The 22,450-nt window shown below is 46.1% G+C and overlaps 1 protein-coding gene across 1 annotated transcript in view; it reads right to left on the bottom strand.

Annotated features, from left to right (window-relative positions):
• LOC129710802 (cytosolic arginine sensor for mTORC1 subunit 2) overlaps window positions 1-22,198 on the bottom strand; it is a 107,328-nt gene extending 85,130 nt beyond the window's left edge. Inside the window, exon 1 of the mRNA XM_055658052.1 lies at window positions 21,788-22,198. Coding sequence (XP_055514027.1) covers window positions 21,788-21,900 — 113 coding nt within the window. The 5' untranslated portion in view covers window positions 21,901-22,198. The remainder of the gene's footprint in view (window positions 1-21,787) is intronic.
• Between the last annotated feature and the right edge of the window lie 252 nt (window positions 22,199-22,450).

Genomic DNA, 22,450 nt, shown 5'->3' with positions numbered 1-22,450 from the left:
TGAACATGCCCCATACCCACGCTAAAGCAAACCGTACTACATTAAGCTCAACACTGTAATTCAGTCATCCAAAAGCTCTCGCAAAAAAAAAAGTGGAAATCTGCAATTCAATTCACCACGTGTCAAATCCCAGCACAATTACTGGGATCGGGCTACAGTGGGTGATACCCGCAGTGTAGTGCAGGAGTGCGGGGCAATGCAGGAGATCGGGGGCCAACGGCTCTACTTCCTTTGAAGGCTTAGGAAGTTTGGCATGTCCCCAACTCTCACCAACTTCTACAGATGCACCATAAAAAGCATTTCAGCAGGATAGTTGCATCACAGCACGGTTTGGGAACAGCTCCATCCAAAGACCGCAAGAAACTGCAGTCAATTGTGGACGCAGCCCAGACCATCGCACAAACCAACCTCCCTTCCATTGACTCCATTTATACCTCACGCTGCCTCGGCAAGGCCAGCAGCATAATCAAGGACGAGTCGCACCCCGGCCACTCCCTCTTCTCCCCTCTCCCATCGGGCAAAAGGTATAGAAGTGTGAAAACGCACATCTCCAGATTCAGGGACAGTTTCTTCCCTGCTGTTATCAGGCAACTGAATCATCCCACCACAACCAGGGAGCGGTACTGAACTACTATCTACCTCATTGGAGACCATCAGACTGCCGTTGATCGGACTTTAGGTACACAAAATTGCTGGAGAAACTCAGCGGGTTCAGCAGCATCTATGGAGCGAAGGAAATAGGCGACGTTTCGGGCCGAAACCCTTCTTCTTTGATCGGACTTTACTGGCTTTACCTTGCACTGAACGTTCTCCCCTTATCATGTATCTACACAGTAACTGGCTCGATTGTAATCGTGTATTGTCTTTCCGCTGACTGGTTAGCACGCAACAAAAAGCTTTCCACTGTTCATGTGACAATAACCTAAACTGCACCGATGGGAAAAGTAAACATGCAAAGACCTGGAGGAGGTGACCTGCGGGAATTACGGGATAGAAGACTTTTTTTTAATTATTGATTCACTTCCAAAACCAGCCAGTGAATTTATGTTAGCTGTTCAGTCTATGAAACGCTGAGTTAAGAAAACTGGACTATTGTGTACAACAGTCAACAAGGCAGTGGGGTTAGTTAGGTGGACAAAGAGAGATTGATGGGAGGGCAGCATTCTATGCTGGAAAGGCACAGCAGCCAAAAAACCACAGAGGCCCCAGTTCCAACATTCAACATACAAAGCATTTGGTTTGGAGGATAGACACAAAATGTTGGAGTAACTCAGCGGGGCAGGCAGCATCTCTGGAGAGAAGGAATGGGTGACGTTTCGGGTCGAGACTCTTCTTCAGAGTTCATTGAACCAAAGTAGACTTTCCATTGGAAAGGTGCAATCCTCCATCGAGATCTTCACCGGATAATCCCTTCCCACCAAAACACGTCTAAATATGCAAAGAAAAATCACTTCCCAATTCAATTGCAGGGAGAGAGAGTCATACAGTGTGGAAACAGGTCCTTCAGCCCAACTTGCCGACACTGACCCATCTACACTAGTCCCACCTCATATCTTGCTTGGGCAGCTTACATCCCAACGGTATGAATATAGATTTCTTTATCTTCAAGTAGCCCTTGCATCCTCCGTATCTCTCGTTTCGTCTCTCCCCTGACTCTCAGTCAGAAGAAGGGTCTCGAACAGAAACGTCACCCATTCCTTTTCTCCAGAGATGCTGCCTGTCCCACTGTGTTACTCCAGCCTTTTGTGTTTAACGTATCAATCCGCTTAGTTCTCCAAGACGGCCATCTAAAGTCAACGCAGCTCAATAAGATGAAGGAAGCCCTTGCTGGCTCAGCGTAAAACTAATCTTCCATTTACCAGGAATGTGGGAGCCCACTCTCAAAGAGGCTTCAGGTTGAGTTTTTTTGGGAAGACTTTCTGGAATGCCCAGGTCTGCATCCCAATCATACTTTCAACTTGCTCCCACATGGTTGCTTGCAAAAATAACAGAAGCCAATGCCACATATTCTGCTCAGCTAGGAAGAACTGGGAGCATTGCTGTACACACAACAGAAGCCAATGCCACATATTCTGCTCAGCTAGGAAGAACTGGGAGCATTGCTGTACACAATACGAGGCAGTAAACTGAACAAAATCCAACACTCTTTAGCTGGAATTCAGAAAATGTGGTGTCAGAAATACCTTTGTATTTTCAACTTCAACATATGTACTTTCAAGATCCCAGCGTTGTGTAAAAAAACAAAACACTTTTTCTTTGTCTTGCACAGTGTAAACAATTTTGTCCGTTTCTGTGGCGCGAGGCACAATGGAACTGAACACCAGTTTAGGGACAGGATTTAAACACTACACTGTGGCTTTGTAAACAGACACAAGGTCAAGACCACCCGAAGTGTTTCATTTCTCTTGCTCCGACAGCTCACGAACACTTCTCCCAAATATGCACCACTTGCAGCTTTGTCAGCTCTTTTTAATCGATCCTTTCACACGCTTTTATGTCGTCTCTCGGTTGCTTTTTTCCTCCCCCTCCTCTGTCCGGCTCTCATGACCATCCCTACAACACTTCCCACTCTCCTTTCAATGGCTTGGGCAGTGGTCCTGTTGGCAAATTTGGCCCAGTTCCAGTTTTGAAGTGGATTTGTTTAGTTTAGAGGCGCAGCGTGGAAACAGGCCCTTCGGCCCATCGAGTCCGTGCCGATGAAGATGTTTGCAGTTACCTGCATAGTCAAGGGCTTGCCTTAAAAAGAGTACATTGTTTTGTGCTACTGATCACTGCACCACCAACTTATGCCAACATTATAGTTTTAGCTTTAGAGATACAGAGTGGAAACGGGCCCTTTGTCTCATCGAGTCCGCGCCGACCAGCGATCATTAGTTCCATCCTACACACTAGGGACAATTTACTGAGACCAATCAACGTACAAGCCTGCATGTCTTACTTAGGTGACCACATTTTCCAAGAAAGCCACCCCAACTAATTTACCTCAGAATTAAATTGGAATTAATTTAGTTCAGAACTAAATTAGACAATCTCAGATTTGACGCTGGGCGAAAAAGGTTCAGCCACAAAGACCACGCCGGGACAGAGAAAGAAAGAAATTCAAGCAGAATGGGGAAAGAAGTTCACACAGGCAAAAGGAAAACAATTTTTAGATAAAGATTCCAGATGAACATGTACACAAGGATTGGGAGTTACAAGCCTGCCAGGACAAAGAGACAAAAGATCAACCTCTCACTTGTGTTTATCTTTGGTATAAATCAGCATCTGTGGTTCAATTTTATTACATTATAGTTAAGTACAAAGTTAACTGCGGCATCCAAAATGGCGCCCGGCCCAGGCGACTATTTGCGTGCTGGCCACGGAAGCACATCTACAATCACATATTACAAACTTTAAAATCTCTACTCCTACTGCAACATTTCTTACTCCAACTACACACTAAACATTATTCCCTTGTCATGTATCTATGCACTGTAAATAGGGATCAGGGGGTATGGAGAGAAGGCAGGTACAGGATACTGAGTTGGATGATCAGCCATGATCAGATTGAATGGCATTGCAGGCTCGAAGGGCCGAATGGCCTACTCCTGCACCTATTTTCTATGTCTGAGACTCGGGTTCAATCATGACCACGGGTGCTGTCTGGACGGAGTGTGTACTTTCTCCCTGTGACCGCATGGGTTTACCTCCCACACTCCAAAGTCGTACAGGTTTGTAGATTAATTGGCTTGGTATAATTGTAAATTGCCCCTAGTGTGTGTAGGATAGTGTGCCTATCCACTCCATGGGCCGAAGGGCCTGTTTCCGCGCTGTATCTCTAAACTAAATTTAAAAAAAACCCTAAACAGTTTGAATGAGCTGTAGTGCATGGTCGACCTTATTTACTTTCATTTGGCTGCAGAGTATTTAACGAAGCACGTCATTTAATATTCTGTGGTCCTCTTGTTGCTGGATTGCAGATTCAGTTGCTGTGGTTGGTGGTATTAAAGCTCTCGGACACCTCCTCCTACTTACCCTTGGACCGTGACCCCACAGATGAGCACCTGGCTATAATCTCACAGACCCATTCCTGATTTTATTACTTCCGATGATAGACACCAGAAAGACCTGGAGTACCTCAGCGGGACAGGCAACATCTCTGGAGAGAAGGAATGGGTGACGTTTCGGGTCGAGACCCTTCTTCAGATTGAGAGTCAGGGGAGAGGGAAACGAGAGATATTGACGGTGATGGAGAGATATATAGATCAAATGAATGAAAGACATGCAAAAAAGTAGCAAAGATAAAGGATATCAGGCCATCGTTAGCTACAAACTGCGTACAGACACCACCCGTAGTCAGGATCAGACCAGCCTGTCCCTGGTTCTGTAAGGCAGCAACTCTACCACTGCGCCACCGTGCCGCTCATATACTACAACCTATCCCACAGCAAGGGCATCCTGCACCCTGATTGTTCAGTAAACAAACTACAAACACAATGCCTGTTATACTCAGTAAACATTATAGACAGAAAATGACATTTAAATCTCAGACTTCAGCGTTGCATTATTTACATTAATGCAAATGTAGGGAGGTTAGTGGAATGAGTTTTCAGGACATGGTGAAACTAGATCTGTTGTGTCAATATTTTGCCAAGCAGGTCCAGGTCGACTGCGTTAAAACATAGTCTTGTAGAAAGCTGAAGTGGGAAAGTAGAGTCTGAGGAAGGGTCTCGACCCGAAACGTCACCCATTCCTTCCCTCCAGAGATGCCGCCTGTCCCCGCCGAGTTACTCCAGCATTTTGTGTCTATATATAAGAAAGACTACACTCAGTTAACAGATTGGGGCTCTATTAAAAGAAACTGTCGCGACCATAAAGTCAGAAGATTGATGAAAACCAAAAATAAAATAAAGCTCAGATGCTAGAAATCAGAATTGAAAACAGGAAACTTGAAATAACTCACAGCAATTCTGGCAGCATCTGTGGAAAGAAAATGCAAGGTTGATAATTCAAGTCATTGAAAACTTCATGTCATTATCAATCCCTTGTCTTTGCTCGCAACTGTTAAAAAAATACTAACGCATATATATATATATATATATATATTAAAAATATATACCTTTCATATCAATTTTCATAAGTTCATTTGTTCCAGTAAACAAAATTAGGCCATTCGGCCCATCAAGTCTACTCCACCATGGCTGATCTATCTCTTCCTTCTAACCCCATTCTCCTGCCTTCTCCCCATAACCCCTGACACCTGAACCCCTAATGCAGAATCTACCTATCTCTGCCTTTACAAAAATCTATTGACTTGGTCTCTATAGCCGTCCGCGGCAATGAATTCCACAGATTCCACAAAGAGTTCGGCCCCTCTAACATTTGGGATCTCCCAAGGTACCGGATGAAGAAGTATTTGTGCAGGCACGGCCAAGGTGTAGCGCGTCAGGTGTGTGAGCCGCGGGGATGGTGGCTGACGGTCCAGGCTGTGCCACGGCCCGTACCGCGGCGACAGGCCCGGGCTCTCCCGCCGCCGAACCTGGAGAGGGAAGCTGCCGAGCCCGGCGCGCCCGCTCCACCCCCACACAGAGGAGGGAGTCGCCTTGGCGACGGACGCTGGACAAGGGACGGGACGGAGAACCAGGTGGTCTTACCTTGAGCACCCTCATGGTCGGCTGTGGGAGGCGCGGTACGGCCCACCCCCCCCCATAGCCCCCTCCCGTGGGGCACGAAGGTGTGGCAAGGTACGACGGTTCGCAGGACAACTGAACAGAGGCAACTTAAACAACAGGACTATCTGGCCAGCTGCAGCTGGGACCGTGACATGGCAGCAAATCCTGGCGACTCTTGCATGTGGACTCAAAGGGCTGGTTGTTTGCATTAGGCGCTAACTAGGTATTGTATCCAAGTATGAAAATAATCTCGCCGAACTGTATGCAAAAAAAGAATCTCACTGCAGCTCACAAGTTATAGGGTGTAGAAGTTCCTTTGGCCCTTCGAGTCCACTCCACCATTCAACCATGGCTGATCTCTGCCTCCTCATCCCACTTTCCCCCACAACCCTTGACACCCAAGAATTTGTCTATCTCTGCCATAAGAATATCTACCCTACCTCGGTAAGCGTGATAATGAAGAAACCATGGAACCTTTAAGGGAGGGAGGACTCAATCTGTACGCAGCCAGCTCCGGGGGTAGGCGATGGTAGCACGGTGCAGTCCGTTTCAGTAATGTTTATCCAGGGATAAATACTGGCCAGCAGACACGAGGTAACTTCCTCTTCTTTAGAACTCGCGGTCACGGTGGCGCAGCGGTAGAGTTGCTGCCTCACAGCGAATGCAGCACCGGAGACCCAGGTTCGATCCCGACTACGGGTGCTGTTTGTATGGAGCTTGTACGTTCTCCCCGTGATCTGCGTGGGTTTTCTCCGAGATCTTTGGTTTCCTCCCACCCTCCAAAGACATACAGGTTTGTAGGTTAATTGGCTTGGTATATGTAAAAATTGTCCCTAGTGGGTGCAGGATAGTGTTAATGTGCGGGGATCGCTGGTAGGCACGGACCCGGTGGGCCGAAGGGCCTGTTTCCGCACTGTATGTCCAAACTAAACTGTACCATGGGATATGGCAGAACCGGAGTTTAATGTCATATTCAGAAAAAGAGACACATCGCACGATGCGACAATACCGTAGGGACTTCCCAGGGTCACACGGGGTAGGAGCAGAATTAGCCCATCAAGTCTACTCTGCCATTCAATCATGGCTGATCTATCCCTCCCCCCCAACCTCATTCTCCTGCCTTCTCCCCATAACCTCAGACACCCATACTAATCAATAATCTATCTATCTCTGCCTTAAAACTGTCCACTGACCTGGCCTCCACAGCCTTCTCTGGCAAAGAATTCCACAGATTCACCACCCTCTGACTCAATAAATTTCTCCTCATCTCCTTCCTAAAAGAACGTTCTCTAATTCTGAGGCAATGACCTCCAGTCCTAGACTCTCCCACTAGTGGAAACATCCTCTACTCATCCACGCTACCCAAGCCTTTCACTATTCTGTGTGGGGTGGGAGATTGCAACTTTCACGTTTGTCCGCCCTGTTTCAACGAATGCAATCAACCCGGCGTGCACACTCAAATAAGATCAAATAGAACAAGGTGTCCTACAACTTTAGGCTGTGCGCGCCATACACAAGAAGACGACTATTCTGTATGTTTCAATTAAGTCTCCCCTCATTCTTCTTAACTCCAGCTTGTGCAGGCCCAGTGCCGGCAAATGCTCATCATCGGTTAACCTACTCATTCGTGGGATCATTAGTTGTAGACCTCCTCTGAACCCTCTCCAGAGCCAGCACATCCTTCCTCAGATATAGTGCCCAAAATTGCTCAGGGTGGCGAGAAGTACTCCAATAGCCTCAGAATAGAGGTCGTACTTTTGGAAAAGAGATGCGGAGGAATTTCTTGGGTCAGAAGGTGGTGAATCTGTGGAATTCATTGCCAAGTCAGTGGATATGTTGTAAAGTTGGAGACTGACCGATTCTTGATTAGTGCGGGTGCCAGGGGTTATGGGGAGGAGGCAGGAGAAGGGGGTTTGGAGGGAGAGATGAATTAGCCAGGTTTGAATGGCGTGGTAGACTTGAAGGGCCGAATGGCCTAATTCGACTCCTATAACTTATGAAGGAAATATTAAAAATTAACACAAACCCCTCTAACTCAAAACAATATTGTAGATTGTCTCATTTCCCAACTTGGTCAATGCCCTGATATATTCATTAAAATTCAAACCAAACCACATAACTTAGTGAACCATAAAAATGTTAGATTCATTTGATCTTTAGAATCTCATGAAATCATACGATCCCAGGTAAATTATTAACCGTCCATCTAACACACCTAAATCTTGAAGCCACAAACTTTGATAACGTGCAAGATATTTGTGGTGTGTGTAATTAGTTTAGTCTTGGTTTAGTTTGGTTCAGAGATACAGCGTGGAAACAGGCCCTTCGGCCCACCGAGTCGGCGCTGGGCAGCCAACAATGACCGATACACTAGATCTATCCTACACACACTGGGGGGGGGGGAGGCAACATACAGAAACCAGTCGACCTACAAACCAGAAGGTACACAAAAAAGCTGGAGAAACTCAACGGGTGCAGCAGCATCTATGGAGCGAAGGAATGGGACCCACAAACCAGGACGTCTTTGGAATGTGGGAGGAAACCGGAGCCCCCAGAGAAAATTCACGCGGTCACGGGGAGAACGTGCAAACTCCGTGCAGCCAGGCGCTCGTAGTCCGGATCGAACCCGGGGATCTCTGGCGCGGTAAAGGCAGTAACTCTACCAAATTCTGGCCAAATGTGCCACCTCCATCAACTATAAAGTAAAAAAAAAGACTTGAGGTAGCAATCACACTGAGCTGTGCTCCAGCAGTGACCAAACCTAGTCTTACACTCTTCAAGACTTGATAAACTCCATTCCAAATCACAAAGGTAATCTTGACAGATCAGAGCTGTCACAACAGGGGGCTGTGGAGCAGGGAAGTCCACTGTATTTGCTGTCGATGCATTACGAAGCATTTATCATGGGAGTTGTCTCAGCACATTTAAACAATGTGATAATTCAGCAGGCAAAGCTCGGGATGGGGACAATGGCTCGATGGGTGGGGATCGAGGCCAACTGCTGCTGTTTTGTGACGCGGGTGGGAAAAGGGGAGTGAGACTCCCACTTGTGGACATAAAACATCATAATTAGCCCTTTTCCTCAGAGCTTTGCAATGCACTTGCTACCCCGAGGCAAGAAAAAAAGGAGAAACCTGCTTTGTGCTTGAGAGTGAGACAGTCATGGAGTGATACAGTGTGGAAACAGGCCATTCGGCCCAACTTGCCCACACCAGCCAACATGCCCCAGCTACACTGGTCCCACCTGCCAGCGTTTGGTCCATATCCCTCCAAACTTGACCTATCCATATAGCTGTCTAACTGTTTTTAAACGTTGGGATAGTCCCGGCCTCAACAGCTCGTTCCATGCACCCACCACCCTTTGTGCGAAAAAGTTACCCCAGTGCCTCTGCGAGAGGCTGGTGAGTCACGACACAGATCAATCATCTCTCTGAAGGATTACATATTACATTATCTACCTCTTCGGTGACCATCGGACTACCCTTGATCGGACTTTGCTGGCTCTAACTTACTCTAAATGTTATTCCCTTATCATGTAAGAAATTGCAGCCCAGGCCATCACACCAACCAACCTATCCTTCTATTGATACCATTCATGCCTCACGCTGCCTCGGCAAGGCCAGCAGCAATAATCAAGGACGGGTCGCACCCTGGCCACTCCCTGTTCGCCCCTCGGGCAAAAGGTACTGAGTTGTGAAAACGCACATCTCCAGATTCAGGAACAGATTCTTCCCAGCTTTTATCAGGCAACTGAATCATCCTACCACAATCAGAGAGCAGTCCTGAACTACTATCTATCTACCTCTGATGTCCCTCGGACTGTCCTTGATCGGACTTTGCTGGCTTTACCTTGCACTAAACGTTATTCCCTTATCAAGTATCTATATACTTGATAAGTATATAGATCACTTGATATACTATACTATATACTTGATAAGTGGCCCCCCCCCCCGGACACTTGTTTTTTATCAAATCGTTTGCTATGTCGCTCTTCAAGGGAGATGCTAAATGCATTTCGTTGTCTCTGTACTGTACACTGACAATGACAATTAAAATTGAATCTGAATCTGAATACTGTAAGTGGCTCGATTGTAATCATGTATTGTCTTTCTGCTGACTGGTTAGCACACAACAAAAGCTTTTCATTGTACCTCGGTACACGTGACAATAAACTAAACTGCACTAAACATTTACACAAAATGCTGGAGTAACTCAGCGGGACAGGCAGTATCTCTGGAGCGAAGGAATGGGTGACGTTTCAGGTCAAGACGCTTCTTCAGACTCAACCCGAAACGTCACCCATTCGTTCTATCCAGAGATGCTGCCTGTCCCGCTAAGTTACTCCAACATTTTGTGCCTATCTTTGGTTCAAAAAATAATCTGCAGTTCCTTCATTGGTAGATTTTTAACAATATATTTTGCCCCTGGCTGAGGTAATAGGACACATTTCCTGGGCAGGAAGGACCGAGTTCAGAAACTCATGCACAAACATCTGAGCTTAATCTCCAATCTTTTAGACTTTACTTTTGACTTGCTGCGTGGAAACAGGCCCTTCGGCCCACCGAGTCCGTGCTGAACAGCGATCATCCTATACACTAGCGCTATCCTACATGCCAACAATAGGAAACATTTACAATGCATTCAAGGCCAATTAACTTACTAAACTATACATCTTCGTAGTGTGGGAAGAAACCAAAGCACCTGGAGAAAACCCACGCAGGCCACGGGGAGAACGCACAAACTCTGTACAGAGAAGCACCCCATGTCAGGATTGAACCTGGGTCTCTGGCGTTGTAAGGCAGCAACTCTACCATGCCGCCCCATGTCTCTGCATGAAGGATCTAGTCCAGAAACTCATGCACGAAAGTCTGAGCTTACACACGGGCGGCACAGCGGTAGTTGCTGCCTTACAGCGCCAGAGAACCGGGTTCGATCCTGACTGTGGGTGCCGTCTGTACGGACTTTGTACCTTCTCCCTGTAACCTGCATGGGATTTTCCCAGGAGCTCCGGGTTTTCTCTCACAGGTTCTATAAGGTGCTGGTCAGGCCACATTTAGAGTATTGTGAACAATTTTGGACACCATATCTGAGGAAGGGTGTGCTGGCTCTGGAGAGGGTCCAGAGGAGGTTTACAAGAATGATCCCAGGAATGAGTGGGTTAACATATAATGAGCATTTAACATATGATCAGTGTTTGACGGCACCAGGCCTGTACTCGCTGGAGTTTAGAAGGATGACGGGGTACCTCATTGAAACTTATCGAATAGTGAAAGGTTTCGATATAATAATAATAATAATAATAAACTTCATTACGGACTCAAGGTCCAGGCAAGGGGCAACATTACATTAAAAAAGCATTGCACATCAAATATCATAAATACATATAAAATCATGGTATATCACTTATAAAAACATCATAATTTATATATTTTTTAAACACAATACTTAAGTTAAAAATCCAGATTAAAAGATGATCAATGTCCTACAACGAGACAACGATACCAATGTCTCCACAGCTGGGATTCGTAGCGTGTAGCGCTAACCCTTATGTTTGACAAGGCCACAATAAGCACATTTTTAGAGTCATTTATCCTGCAAATGAATTTATACATGTGGTGTCTTAGGATAGCTTCTAAAGTACTGACTCCTGCAGCCACAAACATATTACTGGCACTACACCATCTAGGTTGCCTTAGCAGTGTTCTCATGGCATCGTTATATGCCACCTTTAGTCTCTGCATACTTGTCTTTAAATAGTTCGACCACAGGTGCGCAGTGTAGAGTGGTGTGCAGTATGCTCTAAATAGCGACATCTTCACCACATCTGCACACGCACCAAATTTACGCAAGAGGATATTCACCTGTACATACAGCATGCGTCGTTGCCTATAGATATCCTCATCATCTGTCATTTGTTCTGTAATAATATGCCCTATATATTTTATCTTATTACAGACACTAAGATTGTTGTCAGATATATTGGATGTGGAGAGGATGTTTCTACTAGTGGAAGAGTCAAGGACTAGACCTCAGAATTAAAGGATGTTCCTTTAAGAAGGAGATGAGGAGGAATTTCTTTAGTTAGAGGGTGGTGAATCTGTGGAATTCTTTGCCACGGGCTGTGGAGGCCCTGACAATGGATATTTTTACGACAGAGATAGAGAGATTCTTGATTAGTTCGGGTGTCATGGGTTATGGGGAGAAGGCAGGAGAATGGGGTTAGGAGAGATAGATCAGCCATGATTGAATGGCGCCAAATGGCCTAATTCTTCTCCTATCATTTATAACCTTATGACTCCAAAGACGTACAGGTTGTGCAGGAAGGAACTGCAAATGCTGGTTGAAACTGAACATAGACACAAAATTCTGGAGTAACTCAGCGAGACGGTCAGCATCTCTGGAGAGAAGGAATGGGTGATGTTTCAGGTCTCGACCCTTCTTCAGACTGGAGAAGGGTCTCGACCCGAAACATCTCCCATTCATTCCCTGAGTTACTGAGGGAACTCCACTGAGTTACTCCAACATTTTGTGTCCACGTCAGGTTTGAAGGTTAATTGGTTGGGTAAAATTGCAAATTGGCCCCAGTGTGTGTAGGATAGTGTTAATGTGCGGGGATCGCTGGTCGGTGGTAGGGGCCTGTTTCCATGCTGTATCTCCAAACCTATCTAAACTAAACACTCCAAACCTATACTAAGCAACAGCTGCACTATAGCAAGTTAGAGCGGTGTCAGCTTTCAGATGGGGCCTTCAGGTGAAGTCCTGTTTGCATTCTCCAAGGCATGGAAAAGATCAAACGACACTCCTTAAAAGAAGAGCATGGAAGCCAAACCTGAAGTTCCAACAGATAGCCATCTGTAATTAAAATTTCCCCAGGCATTAACTGGTCGCCTAATTTGAGTGAGCATGCAATATTATAAACAGGCTGCAGTAAATCATGCAAACTTATTGCATCATGACAAAGTACTTGCAAAAACAAAGAACTCCAGACTGAAGGAGGGTCCAAACTAAACGCTGGAGTAACTCAGCGGGTCAGGCAGCATCCCTGGAGAAATTGGATAGGTGACGTTTCGGATCGGGACCCTTCTTCAGACTGCAGTATAGCACAGAGTGCTGGAAATGCCAATGCATGAAAGGTTCTATCTCCTCCCGCACTTGGAAATACAAACAGGGCAAAAGGTATAGAAGTGTGAAAACACACACCTCGACCCCGAAACGTCACCTATTCCTTCGCTCCATAGATGCTGCCGCGCCCGCTGAGTTTCTCCAGCATTTTTGTCAACCTCCAGATTCAGGGACAGTTTCCTCCCAGCTGTTACCAGGCAACTGAACCATCCTACCACAACTCGAGAGCAGACCTGATCGACTATCTACCTCATGGGTGACCCTCAGACTATGTTTGATCAAACTCCACTGGCTTTACCTTGCACTAAACGTTATTCCCTTATCATGTATCGATTCACTGCAAATGGCTCGATTGTAATCGTGCCTTTCCGCTGACTGGTTCGCACACGACAAAAGCTTTTTCACTGTACCTCGGTACACGTGACAATGAACTAAATGAAGGCGGCCATTTATCCCGTCTGGTAAGTGATCTGATGGCTGTCTGTGGAATCTAGCCGAAGACTAAGAATTGCTTTTCCCCAGAGTACCACATTACCCCTCCCGAAAATGTCACCGCTGTTAAGACTCTCAGACATCTCGAAACCTCCTATAGAAATGCAAGATCTATAATTTCACAATCTTTCCTTCTGAGCAAGGAGCTATAAACACGGCTGTGATTCACGGGCTGGGCTCTAATGCTGAAACATAGTTCTACGGACATTTCCCTGCCTATCCAGTTGCAGTCAGGATTAAGGAAATACCCCTGGTTCACATTACCCGATGAGGAGAGGAATAAAGAAGGAAAAAAAACTTTGTCCAAGGTCAGTCTCTAATCTGTAGTTCTAATTAATACAGCCTTCCCAAAGTTCAATTGTAATAAACCAATATGATAGACACAAAATGCTGCAGTAACTCAGCAGGACAGGCAACACCTCTGAAGAGAGGGAATGGGTGACGTTTCGGGTCAAGACTCTTCTTCAAGACCTTCTCGACCCGAAACGTCACCCATTCCTTCTCTCCATCCCACGAGATTCAGCAGCCTCTGGCTAAAGAAATGCCTCCCTCCTCATCTCCTTTCTTAAGGTACGTCCTTTCTTTCTGATCGGAATCTGGAACTGGTGGATCTCAGCGGGTCAGGCAGCATCCGTGGAGGGAATGAGCAGACAGGTTTTACGTGTGGGGGCCCACCTTCAAACAGATGGTAGTGTGGGGGGTGGGGTAGGAGCTGGTCAAGAGAGGTCGAGGCAGAACAAAGCTTGGCAAGTAGACACAAAATGCTGGAGTAACACAGCGGGGACAGGCAGCATCTCGGAGAGAAGGCATGGGTGACGTTTCGGGTCGAGACCCTTCTTCCGATAGGCAGATACAGGTGATCGGTCTTAGACAGCCAAACGGGTGGAGTGAATGGAAAAGGGTGTCAGATAGGGTAGGGGAACAATGAAATATAAAAGCCGGGGGGGGGGGGGGGGGGGGGGGGGGGGGGGGGGGGACCTTTGGAAGATGGGAACAGAGGAGGGGACAGGGAGAAGCAAAAAGGAAAGGGGGGGGGGTGATTGCTATGGGAGATGAGTGTACAAAGGATGGAGAGGAAGTGATGAGAGGGGGTGGGGGAAGGAGGTGGGATGTGGGTGCACATTGGGTCAGGGGATGTACAATATTTATGTGTTTACATTGACACATCACAGAAGGTTATCGTACAGAATAGTGAAAGGCTTGGACAGAGTGGATGAAGAGAGGATGTTTCCTCTAGTGGGAGAGTCTTGGACTAGAGGTCATAGCCTCAGAATTAACTGACATTATTTTAGGAAGGAGATGAGGAGAAATTTCTTTAGTCAGAAGGTGGAATTCTTTGCCACAGAAGGCTGTGGAGGCCAAGTCAGTGGATAGTTTTAAAGTAGAAACAGATAGATTCTTGATTAGTACGGGTGTCCGAGGTTATGGGAAACGTCACCTATTCCTTCTCTCCAGAGATGCTGGCCTGAGCCGCTGAGTTACTCCAGCATTTTGGTGTCCGTCTTCAGTCTGGAAGCTTTTCACTGTACCTCAGTCCACGTGACAATAAACTAAACTAAACCAAGCAAGCAACTCTGCCCGACACACAGAAGAATCAATGTTGAAAAGGCCGGTAATTTTTCAAGGAAGCTGGATTTCTAAAACTGAAATCCCTCAAAGAGGTGTGTGATTTGTACATGATTTATATTCCTGATGTTATGATAATTATTCCAGCCCTAAACATTGATGAAAAGAACAAAGTGTAAAAATAAGCTCTTGTGTTTAAGGGCGTCTTGAATAAGCACGAAAACTTCTACACAATGTAATAAAATGCAAGAAAGATAGTTAATCATTTTATGTTCATTACCACTGTGTCAATGGGGCACTATATCAAGATTCAATGCTCTGATAAAAGTCTGCTGGGAGAGACATTTGGTTATAATATCATTCAAATACCACAAGAGCAAAGTACATATATCTACAGGAAACAAAAAGCTTTTATGTTTTCATTAATCCAATGACAGTGCAAGGTGACCAATGTCAGCAGGGAATTCAGATCATTTATGTGCATCTTAAACGAGGATAAAGAATTGCTGAGCATTAGTATAGAGTCATGCAATGTGGAAACAGGCCCTTTGGCCCATCTTGCCCACACCGGCCATCATGTCCCAGCTACACTAGTCCCACCTGCCCACGCTTGGCCCATATCCCTCCAAACCTGCCCTATCCATTTAGTTCAGAGATTCAGCGCGGAAACAGGCCCTTCAGCCCACCGAGTCTGCGCCGACCAGCGGTCCCAGCACACTCACACACACACACACACATACTAACACACACACACAATTTACACTTATACCAAGCCAATTAACCTACAAACCTGTACGTCTTGGGAGTGTGGGGAGGAAACCGAAGATCTCAGCGAAAACCCACGCGGTCACGGGGAGAACGTACAAACTCCGTACAGACAGCATCGATACTCACGAGCACCCGGAGGAATCCCACGTGGGCACTGGGAGAACGCTGAACGTGCAAGCTCCGCAGAGGCAGCACCCGAGGTGATGACCTGGCGCTGCGAGGTACCAGCTCTACACCTTCACACTTGGGGCAATTTAGAATGATCGATTAACCTCCAAACCTGCACGTCTCCAGGATGTGGGAGGAAAGTAAAAGGAAAAACACAAATAGCCACAGGTAGAATATGACAATCCTGTGCAGTGACACTCGATGCCAGGACTTAGGGTCATAGAGTCATTCAGTGTGGAAACAGGCCCTTCGGCCCAACTTGCCCACAACGGCCAACATGTCCCAGCTACACTAGTCCCACCTGCCTGCGTTTGGCCCATATCCCTCCAAACCTGTCCCATCCATGTACCTGTGTAACTGTTTCTAAAACGTTGTGATAGTCCCTGCCTCAACTACCTCCTCTGGCAGCATGTTCCATACACCCACCCACCTTTGCGTGAAAAAGTTACTCCTCAGATTCCTATTAAACCTTTTCCCCTTCACCTTAAACCCACGTCCTCTGGTCCTCGATTCCCCTACTCTGGGCAAGAGCCTCTGTGCGTCTACCCGATCTATTTCTCTCATGATTTGACACACCTCTATAAGATCACCCCCTCATCCTGCAGTGCTCCAAGGAACAGGTAACTGGTGTTGTGAGACAGCAGTTTTAGCATTTGTGCACTATGCCACCCAGTAATATGATTGTAAAGAGAAAAAGGAGGGGAAAAATACTGCAAGTTTAGTTTAGTTTAGAGATACAGTGCGGAAACTGGCCCTTCGGCCCACCGAATCCGCGCCGTCCAGTGATCCCCGCACATTAACTCTACCCTACACACACTGGGGACAATTTACACTTATACAATTTAAGCCAATTAGCCTGCAAACCTGTACGTCTTTGGAGTGTGGGAGGAAACCGAAGATCTCAGAGAAAACCCACGCAGGTCACGGGGGAACGTAACAAACTCTGTACAGACAGCGCCCGTAGTCAGGATCGAACCCGGGTCTCTGGCGCTGCAAGCGCTGTAAGGCAGCAACTCTAGCGCTGCGCCACCGTGCCGCCACGAGTGCAATCGTTCAAGTCACCCCTGAAAAGTTAACATTGTTTATCTTTCCACGGATGATGCACATGTTTTTTGTTTGACATTTTCTGCTGCTATTATTGTTGATCCTTTTCATCAAAATTGTCCCATTGTGCTATATTAACAGGGAAGGGCTGTTATCTTAAAATACTAGCTTCAGTATAAGGTCATGAGCGCTGAAATGTGTCAGCCTGCTGCTGGTCATTCGGTTTAAGTCGGACTTTGATGGAATAGTTCAGGTGGTGAAACAAAACGTTCAGAGGAGGATTGGGAAATGGATGACTGGAAATTCATAATGGCCAGAGTGAGTCCCACCGCAAATTGGAGGAGCAGCGCCTCATATTTTGCTTGGGTAGTTTACACCCCAGCGGAATGGACATTGACTTCTCCAATTTCAGGTAGTCCTTGCTTTCTCCCTCCTTCCCCTCCCCTTCCCAGCTCTCCCACAGCCCTCTCCCGCCTCCCCCCCATCAGTGTGAAGAAGGGTCTCGACCTGAAGTTGCCTATTCTTTCGCTCCATAGATGCTGCCTCACCCGCTGAGTTTCTCCAGCATTGTTGTCCACCACCGGAAATATAGAGCGAATGGAGTTCCACCTCATGGTTCACAGCAAATCCACTAGGATTTCTCCCAGGAGTGAAAGTCAAATTTCCTGAAAGTTCCTGAAGCCCTCTGCAGTAGAGGTTGTGGATATGGGAGGTGTTGTTGGAAATAGCTTATGTCAGTCAGTGCAATAATTTTGTGGACAGTACACATCTGCAGCCATGAAAGGGGGGTGAATGTTTAGACAATAGACAATAGGTGCAGGAATAGGCCATTCGGCCCTTCGAGTCAGCACCACCATTCAATGTGATCATGGTTGATCATCCCCAATCAGTACCCATTTCCTGCCTTCTCCCCATATCTCCTGACTCCGCTATCTTTAAGAGCCCTATCCAGCTCTCTCTTGAAAGTATCCAGAGAACCGGCCTCCACCGCCCTCTGAGGCAGAGAATTCCACAGACTCACAACTCTCTGTGAGAAAAAGTGTTTCCTCGTCTCCGTTCTAAATGGCTTACCCCCTTATTCTTAAAGGGGTAGGCACGCCATTTAGAAGTCATAAATTCTTTAGGGTGGCTATAGGGTGACTATTTGGACTTGACTGCTATCTTTTGTTCAGTTTAGAGATACTGCGCAGAAACAGGCCCTTCGGCCCACCAAGCCTGCACCTATACCGTATGCACAGAAAAAATGTACCTTTTTTTTTGTAACCAAATGAAAAAGAACCTGCAAACATGCATGTCTTTGGAGGGCGAGAGTTAACTGGAGCACCCGGGAAAAAAACCCACGCAGGTCACGGGGAGAACGTACAAACCCCGTACAGACAGCACCCGTGGTCAGGATCAAACCCGGGTTTCTGGTGCTGTGAGGCAGCGAACTATACCGCTACCCCACCGCTCCGCCCCTTTATCACCCCAAAACAAAAATCTGTAAGTTAATGCTAGTAATGGCTCCCCCAAATAATATCTATATTTTGATTGTAGAATCAAAGAAATGCAGATGGTTGTTGACACAAAAGGACGCAAAATGCTGGAGTAACTTAGCAGGTCAGGCAACGTCTCTGGAGAACATGGATAGGTGACGTCTCAGGTTGTTGGGTTAATGACCCTAAACATCACCTATCCATAGGTTCATATGCTGTAGGAGCAGAATTAGGCCATTCGGCCCATCAAGTCTACTCCATCATTCAATCATGGCTGACCTATCACCAGCATTCATCATGGCTGATCTATCTATCCCTCTCAAACCCTTTCTCTCCATAACCACTGACACCCATACTAATCAAGAATCTGTCAATCTCCGCCTTAAAAATATCCATTGACGGCCTCCACAGTCTTCTGTGGCAATGAATTCCACAGATTCATCACCCTTGGTTCTTGGTTTCCTGGTCCTCCAAAAATATTCCAAATGGAGGTGGTGGAGGGTGGACTTAATCAAAAAAAGGTTATTGGGAAAAAAGATTTAGTTGCGTCTGGTTGGGTAACTATGGTAGGGTGAAGACTATTCCGTGCTTTAAGAATGAATAAAGAAATGCCTCGTCATCTCCTTTCCTAAGGTACATCCTTTTACTCTGGCCCTAGACTCTCCCACTAGTGGAAACACCCTCTCCACATTAACTTCATCCAGGCCAGTTTCACAATTCAGTAAGTTTCAACGTTTCATGTTCTCCAGAGATGCTGCCTGGTCCACTGAATTACTCCAGCACTTTATGTCCTTATTTATATTTTGATTAGTGTCACTACACAAATTAATTTGCCGCTCTGCTGAAACTTTTAGAATTGTGTTGATAAGCCAAGGTGAAAAACTGCTTGGAGACACAAGAAACTGCAGATGCTGGAATCTAATCAAAACACAAAATGCTGGAGGAACTAAGCGCTTCAGGCACCATCTGAGGAAGGAATGGACAGGCGACATTTCAGGTTGGGATCCCATCAGTCTGAAGAAGGGTCCAGACCCAAACATCACCTGTCAATTCCCTCCTCAAATGCATCCTGGCCCATTAAGTTCCTCCAGGTAGGAGGAGGAGGAGGAGGGTGTGTGTATGTGTGTGTGTGTTTTATTTTACTTTCCAAGTCCAACAAAACACTATATACTCTTAATGTGCAGGAAGGAACTGCAGATGGACACAAAATGCTGGAGTAACTCAGCGGGACAGGCAGCATCTCTGGAGAGAAGGAATGGGGTCGGGACCCTTCTCCTCCAAGAAGGAACTACAGATGTTTAAGAAGGAACTGCAGATGCTGGAAAATCGAAGGCAGACAAAAATGCTGGAGAAACTCAGCAGGTGAGGCAGCATAGCATCTATGGAGCGAAGGAAAAAGGCAGCGTTTCGGGTCGAAACCCTTCTTCAGTCTGAGATGTTGGTTTAAACTGAAGATAGACACAAAAGGCTGGAGTAACTCTTTACCCAACCTCTCCAGTTCCACACTCTGCTACAATTATCCTGTCCTCCCATACATTCTGCACTGTTATAGCGCTTCCTGTAGAGACTGTAAATCATCCAGCATCAAGTAGGTTTTAGAAATCATTACAAGTCCAAGCCCTCCTCTCCTTAGTTGATACAATTCCCTCACCACTCCCCATTTATTCACCCTCTCACTGCTGTTCTCTGCACACTTCCACCCTTGTACTTTTCCACAGCTAATCAATGGGGGGGGGGGGGGGGGGCGTGACTGTTGGCCCCTGCTGAAATGCTGCTCTTATTCCAATCTACTCGAAGTCACACGAAAGTAGTTTACTTTTTCATTCTGACTTAAACCGTGCACTTCCCAATGGTTCAGGACTCCTTACTGCTTGCAACCATTACCCTTCCTCCCTTCCCCCCCCCCCCCCCCAAAAAAAAACCTCTTAAGCATTTTATAAGAAAATGGAAGTTTAATTAGCTAGATAATGTCGGTTTCAGGCAGAAGGTTACCCACACACACACACTGTTGCATACATTTGTTTAATGCCACACTGCACTGTGCTGTTCTGCACGTTAGAAAGTGCATGCATTTAGCAAAGCAGTAACACAAACCAGACCGCCTCTTTCAAATGAATCAAAGCCCAGCAATCCCTGTATGTCAGCCCGCACTGCTATTTTTCTTTTCTCTGCAACATATCCACTTTTTGATTTCTTCGGGGCAACAACAATAACAACAACACAATACTTGCAGCAACTTCTAAAGAAAAATGTGTTGCACATTAAATCGCTGCGTCGTGATTGTACAAATGCGTGCATCAGGCCGGGTGAAACAAATCTGCTGACTTGGCAAAAAGTGGGAGAGAGAAAAAAAAAATTGGTTGCAAGATCAACTAGGTGTTAAACGACCTTATTTTTTATACTTTTGCAAAATCAGTTTGACTATCCGGCTGCAACACTGGGTTTACACCAAGGTGATTTAACTTTGGTTGCATTTCTGGACTGAAAATAACACGTTACAGCCACAATAAGCTGTGGGCTGTTCGACTCACCACATCATAAAACATTATATTCAATATCTGGGATTTATCTCCCCCACCCCCCCAAAAAAAAGAGAATATCCACAAATAAGTACAATTTGATCAAACAAATATCACATTGCATTGGAAGATCTAAATGTAAAAAAGCAGTGCCTCGCTGTTAAATCCCAGCTAATAATGTTCTGAAAGTCATTGAAGCAACGAGATTTTCCCTAGTATCTGCTAACGCCTGTGCACTTAAACAAAGGCGATCAAACTCCAAACTGGGGGACGCTGCACGTTCAATAAACCGGGATAACAAGACCCCTTAGAACGGATAGTCTTTTTAAAACCGTAAAGCAAAATTATGATTTCTGCAAACAACAACGAGCGGTGGATTTTTTTTTTTACACACACACAGGGGTGGGGTGTGGAGGTCGTTCGTTCATCTAGCTGAGCTCTGGTGCGATCAGGTGTCATTGCAATGTTGGACAGCCTGCTCTCTCTGTGCTTAAACCCAACAATGTTAAAAATCCCACCTAATCCCAGGCGCTGCTCAAACGCTGTTTTAAAGACGCCGGTTCCCTCTTCCAACACCAGGGCTACTACTCCAGACCAAGAGCCGAATGAATGCTTTGACCCGTTTGCATTCCCCTTCTCTTCCCCTTTCCCCCCGGGTCTGCCGTTTATTTCAACTGCACTTTCCCCTGCTGTGCTTGAATCAAATTATCCATCTGCAGACGACAATGACTGTCCCACTAGGCCGGGATAAGTAGCTGTTTTTTTAAAAATTCTTCCAAAAACACAGTCCCAGTCAATTGCTGCCACCTTCTCCTCTATCTTGCCTCCCGGTGTCTGTCGAAGCAATGACATCAACTGTTGTTTTCCTCCCCTTAGCTTGCAGTTTGCACTGCAAGACAGGACTGCATGAGTCCCCACTAAATGTGCCATTGTGCTCTGCCCCTTTCAACGTGTTCTTCGTTTTTTGTTTTTGCAGACTTACCTCGTCTTTGAAGGCAGGAAAGCAAGTTTTATTAATCCGTGAGTAAACAACTGAATGTCGTCCTTGGCTATACTCGCTACCTTCAGCCTGTGCTCTAAGATGTGCAGTTCCATATTTTCCTCCTTTTCATTTGTGGATCATCTCGTTGCAACAAAAAAATAAAATCAAAAAAAAATCCTCGTCCTCCTTTATATCATTTCCCACTTGGTCTGTAAATATGTTTTTTTTTTAAATAAAAAGTTCCTTGAAAAGAGGGAGGGAGGGAGGTGGAGGAAGGAGGGGAGGGAGGAAGGGAGGTAGGGGTGGGTGGAGAGAGATTAGAAAAAGAGAGGAGGTTGGGTGGAAGAGGCAACATGCAGAGTGATGATCCTAGCAGTTCCCACTGTAACAGCTCGTTTCACTGTAACAAACAACATGCTACTCAGACCGCCCGCACTGCGCATGCCCCGGCGCCCAGGGCACGCTGGGAGTTGTAGTCCAAATTACTGCGCATGCGCGGTGAATGTGGCTTATTTTTAGCTGGAGCCCCTCTTCCATGAAATCCAGAGACCTTCTCCCAGCTAACAATGATCTATTCTACATTTTCCTTGATCTCCGTCCACTTTGTGGTACATGTGACAATAAAAGTCCTTTGAAACCTTTGAAACTTGCTCCTGGTTTCAC

The sequence above is a fragment of the Leucoraja erinacea genome, chromosome 28, assembly GCF_028641065.1.
Source record: "Leucoraja erinacea ecotype New England chromosome 28, Leri_hhj_1, whole genome shotgun sequence".
Classification (NCBI taxonomy): domain Eukaryota; kingdom Metazoa; phylum Chordata; class Chondrichthyes; order Rajiformes; family Rajidae; genus Leucoraja; species Leucoraja erinaceus.
This window is presented reverse-complemented; position numbering and strand designations above follow the sequence as displayed.